Here is a 9,007-nt window from a genome sequence, read left to right as displayed (position 1 = left end):
AAATCTGTGCACATTTGCAGCAGGCATGTGCTATCTCAGCTGAAGACTGAAGTAGACAACACACTGCTATCTTTTAGGGGGGGTGGAATGATATTTAGTTGCAAGTGTTTAACAGCAGTGACATTTGTCTTCAATGCATATTCAGACAACACCCACAGTCATGGGCGAGTGCTACTAACTTATCAGTGGCAGTTTCTTGGATTTGACTTCTTGGGACTTCTTCATGAAGTTTACATTAAAGATATATTGTTGAATCATCATTAAGTGTTTGAGTTGTCATGTCAGTTGTCTGGTTTGACCAGGAGAGGCTCATTGGGCCCCACTAACCACGCAATCTCTGTGCACGTCTGTATACTCTTTTAATAGTAGCTTGATAACACCAGGTTGTGGAGTCTGTTCCTATATTCCTTAACTCTGTGCGCTCCCCAGGCTGGCACGTATACGGCCTACTGCAGCGCTCGGATAAGAAGTACGATGAGGCCATCAAGTGTTACCGCAACGCACTGAAGTGGGACAAGGACAACCTGCAGATCCTGCGAGACTTGTCCCTGCTGCAGATCCAGATGAGAGACCTGGAGGGCTACAGGGTGAGGACCGGCAGCAGAACTATGAGTGGATGCTTTCGATCTGAGATACATTTCAGATTGTCATAATGAAAACCCTGTCATCCTACTTCACTGGGGGTCTGGGCACAGGGTCGGCTGTAGTCCAGCTGTGAGAGATTTAAGAAATATGTCAACTTTTCCTTTTAAAAGAGACTTGAATAATTTGTGGGGGGAAAAAACTTTCCAGAATACGCACTCCCATCTGTCTCTCTGCCTCGTTCAGGACTCAGTTTGGCTCTGATTTGGAGGACAGAGTGTATCCGCAGCAGGTATGAGGTTGCAGTCAGTCTTCACAATGTAGAACAGCTCTCCTGGGACACAGCCTGGGATTTAGATGCTTATTTAGTGAGAGGTATGAAATAGCAAGATGAAAGTCTGGTTGAAAGGATTAAAAATATGGATGAGATGGGGGATGGGAGGGGCTCTGATTCAGAGTGCATTAGGTGTATTTTATTTTGTTCTCTGAGCTAGCTTTTTTTTACCCTGTTGGTTCGGATGTGAAGTGCGACTACATTAAACTGTGTTCCCATGTTTATTTTCTATAGGAGACGCGGTATCAGCTGTTGCAGCTGCGTCCAGCGCAGCGGGCCTCCTGGATTGGCTACGCCATCGCCTATCACCTGCTGGAAGACTACGAGATGGCTGCAAAGATCATCGAGGAGTTCAGGAAAACGCAACAGGTTAGAACTAGTGCTGGGCAACGATTAAAATTTTAATTGCGATTAATCGCAAGACAATCAATCGCTGAAAATTCTCTAAACCACATTGCATGCTGCATCTTGGAGACTGTTGCTAACTTTGGTTGATGCTGGACAGTATTTACCTTGAGTTTTTCAAAGTACGGTAATTGAACACAGTTTTAATGATCATTAAAATGCGATACAGTAATTCTAACCGTGGGAATGTTACTGTGGTTTATCATTAAACCGGTAACTGTTTCGTCCCTACGTCATACATGAGGTCAGATGTGGTATTATGGTCAGATCTGAGAAACTGAGCTGTGAACATGAAGTTATATGTGTATTGCAGAGGCTGTGCAGCACATTGTAAGATGAGTAACAGGATTACTCACATTTCTTGTCATGTATTGAGTGTCGGATATGCTTGTTGATGAGTTACAGTGCGTGCTCTGAAGCCAGTCGTTGCTTCCCCTCAGCACTTTTAAATGTTGTCTCTGTCGTTTCTGCATAGTTCACAGCTACAATAGGTCTCTCTCGCTCTCTCTCTCGTTCGCTCATAATAAGACCAGTCTGCTTCCTGTTTTTGTGCCATGTGTGTAATACAACAAGCTGGTGTGACTAAGCAACTGCATGTATACACGAGGAGTGCTGCAGAGTTTCCTGAACTGCATAGATCCAGAAGTCCACCCAGCAGCTCCAGGAGGTCTTCATTGTTGCTTGTAGAAAATGTTTGATTTCACTAACACCACTTTATTGTCCAGACGTCTCCAGACAAAGTGGACTACGAATACAGTGAGCTACTGCTGTACCAGAACCAGGTGCTGAGGGAAGCAGGTCTGAACAAGGAGGCCCTAGAGCATCTGTCCAACTACGAAAAGCAGATCTGTGACAAACTGGCTGTGGAGGAGACACGAGGTGGGTCACTGAATCTTTGAAAATCCCTTGTTCGTCTCAGGAAAATGCATATGTACAGAGCTGTTATAGTCACACAAACTGTAGTAAATATTGACACAAACGTCCAGCCTCAGCAATGCCCTTCTTCATGGCAAAGACCCCGAAACAATGTTGGCATATTTACTCTGTGCGTACAAAAACACAAGGTGATGTTTGTTTATGTTGTTGTCTTAATGCTCGACAGAGCAGGTGGCCTGTGAGAATGTGTAAAGTGAGCTGTCTGGTTATGTTTGTATTAGGCTCGGTTTATACTTGCAGTGTTGGGCTTCTCCGGCCTTTTTTTTTCTCCTTAACTTTCTCTAACTTTAAACGGTCGGCTGTGGTTTGAAGTTGTGCAGCTTTTGACTGATTCTGTGCACTTTTGACTGGAGCTCCTCCCTCATGTTTCTATAGGAGAGTTACTGTTGAGGTTGGAGCGTCTGGACGAGGCAACAGAAGTCTACCGACGTTTGCAGGAGAGGAACCCGGAGAACTGGTCCTATTACCGCGGCTTGGAAAACGCCCTCAAACCAAGTATGACACATTATCCTTTCTATTAGAAACGCCATCATCATCATCACTGACCACTGGCTATTAAATTATCCACATTCACTGTACAAGCTGTATTTGTAAACACTACTGAATTTTTATGTTGTTTTCTCCAGGCAGTGTAGAAGAGAGACACAAGATCTATGAAGACGCCTGGGAGAAGTTCCCCAAAGGACTGGTTCCTCGTCGGCTGCCCCTCACCTTCCTCTCTGGTGTGGCCAACAATACTTCTCCTTTCTACTAAAACAGTGACTTCAGTCAACCTTTCCATCCATGACGTAGGAATTGAATGAACAAGCTAGTAGCTGTATTAAGCTTCAGTTGATTGAGTGTATTCAACCTGTTTCCCAGTTTTTGTTTTGCTTTTTACTCCATATTTTTGGTTTTTGTCTGGGTTTTTTTGGGCCCGTTAATGAAGTTAACTGTGCGTTAGAAGTGGGATAAAGTTCTCTGATCGTCTCCATATACCCTGTATTTGTCTGCAGGTGAGAAGTTCCGAGAGTGCCTGGACAGGTATCTCAGGATCAACTTGAGTAAAGGTTGTCCGCCCGTCTTCACCACCCTGAAATCACTGTACAACGACAAAGAAAAGGTAATGGTGCTGCTGTTGGAGATGTCAGATGACTGATCTAAATCTAAATCACAGTGACGCAGTTAGACTTACGTAATGCACTGAAAGAAAGTAAAAGTGAGAAGAAAGAGGTCAATCTGACTTTTACTCTGAAGCATTCACTCACAGATGTGTACTTCATACTGCAGGTGAGGTAATGTGCTGTGTCTTCTTTCTCTTTGCAGGTGGCAATAATAGAGGAGTTGGTGGTCGGCTATGAAACCTCATTAAAAAGCTGTAGAATGTTCAACCAGAACGGTGAGGCGAGACTTTCTAAATCGGGATGATGATGATGAATTTGATGCTTTCTCATCAACTGTATTGAGTGTGAAATGTAATGGGCAGTTTTTAAAAGTTGTAATCCTTTCAATCCTTCGCTGATCCGCTGACAAAAACAACGCAGACACTGACAGTCGTGTTTTGTCAACACATTTTTGATGAATGATTGTTAGTGCTGACCTTGACAGTAAAGGCCGCCATGGATAAACACTTCTAATGTGAAGCAGTAGGAAGATTTGTGTTTTCATTAGCAGTAACTTAATCTGACGCAGCTGTTAGAGAGTGAACATTAAACAGAAACACTGAGTTACATGCTGTGTTATTTCCTGTGAATTCTACTTGCTCTGGTAGGTAATTTGAAACCAGTGCGGGAATAGTGAACTCCACCTTTAACAATGCAAACTAAAGAATAAGTCGGGTAACTGCAGAATGTAAATACAATAAATAACTTTAAAAAGTGTCCAAAAATGGGGTTGGATTTGAGTCTGAGGATTATAACTTTTAAAATTGAATCAACCCAAGTATCTAATTTTTATAAATGTACGCATTTGACTGTCTTTTGTTTACAACCCTGAAGACATAAACTTTCACAATGTCCTTGCACTGTCATAGATGACGGTAAGGAGGAACCACCGACCACGTTGCTCTGGGTGCAGTACTTCCTGGCACAGCACTACGACATGGTAGGCCAACAGACACTGTCTCTAGAATACATCAACGCGGCCATTGAGAGTACGCCTACGCTCATCGAACTCTTCCTTATCAAAGCCAAGATTTACAAGGTAACACACGCCGCACATTTGTTTGTGAGTTTATTGTTTTAACAGAGGAGTGTAGTGTTGTCATGACTATTGCATTGACCTTTATCCTCCCGCAGCATGCTGGGAACATCAAAGAGGCTGCTCAGTGGATGGATGAGGCCCAGGCTCTGGATACGGCTGACAGATTCATCAACTCCAAGTGTGCCAAGTACATGCTGAAGGCTGGCATGATCAAGGAGGCCGAGGAAATGTGCTCAAAGTTCACGCGGGTGAGGAAAATCTGTGTGTGGGTGTGCACACGAGTACACACTGACTGCTGAGGAAAACGTTTGGTAATGTCAAAACAAAATCATGGGTGTGTTTCCTGTTAATCCTGATCTAATACCACCTGCAGATCTCATAGTGTATTGCCACCCTGCAACCTTAAATAACTGAGGGTGGAAATCTTTCTTTGCAAATGATTCACTTATGGCAGATTCACACAGGATTAACAATAAAAGACTTTTATGATATAATGTCATATTTAGAAGTTAATGTTAATGGTAAGACGACCACAAGTAAAAAGAGCTTATGTTTTCATTATATTTAGAAAATGGGGGGGTGTTAATGTAAGTATATCCCTTTAAAAAGTAAATTTTCTCCTTGTTGCTGGCAATGTTGACTTGCTACACATGCTTTTCAGAAGTCTGTTAAACAGTTGCAGCAAGCAGTGTGGCTGGCTACTGGCTAGTCAGTCGCTGCTAATGTTAGCTCTCTGAGAGGGTCAAAAACGAGCACTCGCTAATGTGAGCAGAAAACTGCAATGGCGAATAAAATAGATGAGGTCAGCCAGCATTGGTGGGTTCTTGAAACACACCACTTCAAACTCTCCTCACCTCAACATGTAAGTTGACTGACCACGTTTTGGCATGTAGCGTATGACCATCAATAGTATCACACGTCTGATTGACCCTCGCTGTCCACTGCCGCTACAGTTATCTAGCTAGCTCAGTGTTTCCGCTGGTCATTTATTTGTGATAAGTTGTTCGCAATTCTGCTGTGAAGATGGCAGAAGGACGCTGTAGTAACAAACAGTGACTTTTTATTTGTCTTCTGTGGCAGCGAACACGATACTTTCAGTTAGTATTATCCTTAAATGGCCACGTTATAGCCCCCATTACAGCATACACTTTCCTCTGACTGCGTGCTGGTACTTCTCTCACACACCGGGAGAGACTCGGGCAGTAGTGGAGGAAGTACTCCGATCCTTTGCTTCAGTTAAAAGTCAAATGTTGGAAATGTTAAGTAAAGCTTTGTAAGTATAAGCAGGAAAATGTACTTAAAGTATTAAAAGTAAAGTACTCCAGCAGTCTAACCCAGTTAACAATAAATCAAACGGGTTAAAAAGAAAAGCAGTAGTCTCCACATTTGCCAGGCTGGGACTATGTAATGTTTTTACTGTTATCAAAATAGTTGATAGTAACGTTGCCCCCCAGGCAAAAAGAAAATCAAGCCCTTCAGGAACACTACATGTGCCCAGGCTTGCATCACACGCCATCACCTGGAGCTCCTTTCATGCAAGAATTTGCCACACTGCTGACTGGAGTAGATCCAGAAATTAGTGCCCATATGTACTGAATCGTGACCTCAAGACACGTAGTTTGAGGTTGTTTGAAGAACGAGATGAGTAAGCTATAACAAAACCAAGGTAATAATAAAATATAGTAAGATCAAACCCATTTCAAGAAAAAATCCACCTAACTGTTAACCGTAAAACTTCAATTAATAGCAGCGTCCCAAATAGCCGCCTACCCCGTTTACTGGCCTAATGTGGGAACACATTTTGACAAATAAATGCCTGCCTCAATTTAACGTCTGGTCTAGTTTTTATAGAAGTTGTTTGGATGTATAAAACCTCTTAAACCCCGCGGCTTTAGCTGCTTCTAAGCTGCTTAGATCGTTAATACAAATATTAATGTTTAAACGTATGGACATGCTACACATCGTTAGATTCTCCACAGTTCAATAGTTCAGTTCATTTAAGGGAAACAACGAGCCCCAAAGTCTAATTCTTATAGATTTACCGGTCTAACCTGCCTGGTTCAAGAGAGGAAAGGGGGGGGGGGTGGGAGTGCTGACTGCCGTTACCTTTGAAACGCTCGTTAAGTCCGAATGTGTCCTTCCTTGATTATTTATATTCTTTTAGTCTGTAAGGGTCCACCCATCAAAAGAATCAAAACAGCTTTTCATAAAAATGAATCCAAGTTGTGAATCCTGTCATGTGAAGTCCATCGCTCTCTGTCTGCTAACTTCTCTCATCGCTCCGTAAGCCGTCTTTCAGAGCTAGATCAAATGAATGACGTGTATTTGATATTATTTGATAGTTTTTATACAAGTATTATTCTGTTTCAAATAAATAAACTGTTTTAATAGTAGTTTCAGTTTTGTGCAAAAGGAATTAAAGGCCTGTCCCAAATATAGTCAGGGTCAATTCAGTGATTTTAGCAAATAAAAGCCCGGGCTGCTATTCAAAGGTTTACAGTATATTTGCGGTGTAATTACATCTGATATGCTTTCTTAATGTTTTAATTAGTGTTTACAAATGCATCAAAATGTTAAGATCAAATGCTTTGCTTTCTGGTTCTTCTCCAGCTCATAGTAGACGAAACAACATTTTTATCATTTTCTTTATAAAATTGTAATTATTGTAACACATTTTTAGGTGTAGATGTGAAAGTACTTGGTTCTGTTTTGAAAATCGTGATATGCAACAAAAGCCTGTATCACTCAAAAACTAAAGGATCCTTCATGTTCTCCTAAAAGTCCTGTCTAATTATGACAACATTGATGCCGTAGTCCTATTAATGAAATTTGCAGCCATGTCTGCAAATAGAGTTCACACAGTGTGAACCTAAACAAGCTCGGTCACTTGTGTCACCATATTTCTAGACATGAGTATTTATAGATTTTCACTAACACTAAATGACCTTTCTCTCACACCACATAATTGAGCCCTGTTTTGTCACTGACTTTGCTCATGCATGTGTCTGTGTTTTTGCCTTTGCTTTGTCCAGGAGGGCGCGTCGGCAGTGGAGAACCTCAACGAGATGCAGTGCATGTGGTTCCAGACGGAGTGCGCGCTCGCCTACAAGGCCATGAACAAGTTCGGGGAGGCACTCAAGAAGTGCCACGAGATTGAACGGGTGAGTGAGCCCGTTACATGCCATATTTGAATGAGACTACTTAGCTACCCACATTAAGTTATGTTTCATGTCTGTGTCAAATCCTTGACTGTTTTTTAATATTCCTTCCTCTCATCACTTTCATCAGCATTTTGTGGAGATCACAGACGACCAGTTTGACTTCCACACCTACTGCATGAGGAAGATGACGCTACGCTCCTACGTGGACCTACTGAAGCTGGAGGACGTGCTCCGGATGCATCCCTTCTACTACAAGGCTGCCATCACGGCCATCCAGATCTACCTGAGCCTCCACGACAATCCCCTAGCTGACGACAGCAAGGAGCTGCAGGCCGACACTGGTGAGGGGCAGAGAGTGAGGATGTGTGTCTGTGTACAAGGGAAAAAACTTGAGTCTCATTTGCACCACTGAGTTAAATGCTCTGCTGGACAGAGTAAAAGAGGAAATGGGTGCGTTTTGTCCTTCATTAACGCCTTTTCGCCGCTCTCTTCTCCAGCTAACCTCTCAGACAAAGAGCTGAAGAAGCTGAGGAACAAGCAGCGGAGGGCCCAGAAGAAGGCCCAGCTGGAGGAGGAGAAGAAGAACGCAGAGAAGGAGAAGCAGCTTAAAAACCAGAAGAAGAAGAAGGAGGATGATGACGAGGAAATCGGGGGGCCTAAAGAGGAGCTAATTCCTGATAAGCTGGTCAAGGTTAGAGAGAAATACACGAAGAGTCATAAAAACTGAATTGTCCGTAGGGCGCTGAAAATCTGTCTCTGGCGTGGCTCACACAGGTGCACGTAGGAAGCGATAAATTGAGCGGAATCGGTTAATGTGATGTTGACTTTTGTGTCCGCTCTCTGTCACATCCTGTTTACAGGTAGAAAATCCACTGGAAGAAGCCGTCAAGTTCCTGATGCCTCTCAAACACCTGGTCAAGGACAAAATAGACACACACCTACTGGCCTTTGAGATCTACTTCAGAAAAGGTTGGCAAGCACACTCATTTCAGTGATACTTCACTGGCGTTCCTTGACATTTTACCGTATAGATACGGTCTCTTACCTGTCATTTCTGCTTTACAATCCATCTTCTCTTTTCAGAAAAATACCTGCTGATGCTCCAATCGGTGAAGAGAGCGCTGGCCATTGACCCAGACCACCCATGGCTACACCAGTGTCTAGTACGCTTCTTTAAAGGAGGTACGAGAGAGGGTTCTGTATTAATACCACAGCTGTTAAAAGCACCACATGTAGTCGATCGTTTTCCATTTTCATGTCTTTGTTTCACGTCCTTTGCGTTTTTAAAGTACCTTTTATTCCTATATTCTTACTTCCTTTCTTTTTCTTACATACTTCCCTCTCCCATCTTCTTCCCCTTTTTGCTACTTCTTTGTCTCTGTCTTTTGTTTTCTACATTCCTCCCACC

General features: G+C 42.8%; 1 protein-coding gene across 1 annotated transcript in view; it reads left to right on the top strand.

Moving 5' to 3' along the window:
• naa15b (N-alpha-acetyltransferase 15, NatA auxiliary subunit b) overlaps positions 1-9,007 on the top strand; it is an 18,875-nt gene that overhangs the window by 6,118 nt on the left and 3,750 nt on the right. The window contains exons 5-17 of the mRNA XM_046046522.1: positions 1,151-1,285; positions 2,047-2,200; positions 2,633-2,752; positions 2,884-2,979; positions 3,253-3,359; positions 3,563-3,635; positions 4,269-4,438; positions 4,534-4,686; positions 7,471-7,599; positions 7,727-7,940; positions 8,097-8,290; positions 8,460-8,568; positions 8,683-8,781. Of these exons, the coding sequence (XP_045902478.1) occupies positions 1,151-1,285; positions 2,047-2,200; positions 2,633-2,752; positions 2,884-2,979; positions 3,253-3,359; positions 3,563-3,635; positions 4,269-4,438; positions 4,534-4,686; positions 7,471-7,599; positions 7,727-7,940; positions 8,097-8,290; positions 8,460-8,568; positions 8,683-8,781 (1,753 nt within the window). The remainder of the gene's footprint in view (positions 1-1,150; positions 1,286-2,046; positions 2,201-2,632; positions 2,753-2,883; positions 2,980-3,252; positions 3,360-3,562; positions 3,636-4,268; positions 4,439-4,533; positions 4,687-7,470; positions 7,600-7,726; positions 7,941-8,096; positions 8,291-8,459; positions 8,569-8,682; positions 8,782-9,007) is intronic.

The sequence above is a fragment of the Micropterus dolomieu genome, linkage group LG04 (assembly GCF_021292245.1).
Source record: "Micropterus dolomieu isolate WLL.071019.BEF.003 ecotype Adirondacks linkage group LG04, ASM2129224v1, whole genome shotgun sequence".
In the NCBI taxonomy this organism is placed as follows: Eukaryota; Metazoa; Chordata; class Actinopteri; order Centrarchiformes; family Centrarchidae; genus Micropterus; species Micropterus dolomieu.
Note: the sequence above shows the minus strand (reverse complement) of the source record. Positions and strands in the feature narration are given on the sequence as shown.